The 226-nt window shown below is 67.3% G+C and overlaps 1 protein-coding gene across 1 annotated transcript in view; it reads left to right on the top strand.

The window, feature by feature from the left end:
• Positions 1–43: 43 nt before the first annotated feature.
• Positions 44–226, top strand: part of PAFAH2 (platelet-activating factor acetylhydrolase 2, 40kDa) — a gene marked incomplete at both ends in the record, with an annotated part of 2,594 nt that continues 2,411 nt past the window's right edge. The window contains one exon of the mRNA XM_010293681.1: positions 44–158. Within this exon, the coding sequence (XP_010291983.1) occupies positions 44–158 (115 nt within the window). The remainder of the gene's footprint in view (positions 159–226) is intronic.

The following is a 226-nucleotide window of genomic DNA, read 5'->3' as shown; positions in this document are numbered from 1 at the left end:
CGGTGCCCCCGCGACACGGCTCTCTGCCCTCCTGCCGCTGCAGGGACCATTCCGCCTCCGCCACGTATTTCTGCCCGGCGGGGGCCGGGCGGGAGGAGTGGGTTCCCTACCGACGGGTGCCCCGAGGGCAGAAGGAGTTTTATTTCCGGAACAAGCAGGTACCAGGGTGAGGGGATAAGGGTGGACAACCCAGGCGGTGTGAAATCCCTCCCGCAAGCCGAGCTGG

The sequence above is a fragment of the Phaethon lepturus genome, unplaced genomic scaffold (assembly GCF_000687285.1).
Source record: "Phaethon lepturus isolate BGI_N335 unplaced genomic scaffold, ASM68728v1 scaffold37180, whole genome shotgun sequence".
In the NCBI taxonomy this organism is placed as follows: Eukaryota; Metazoa; Chordata; class Aves; order Phaethontiformes; family Phaethontidae; genus Phaethon; species Phaethon lepturus.
This window is presented reverse-complemented; position numbering and strand designations above follow the sequence as displayed.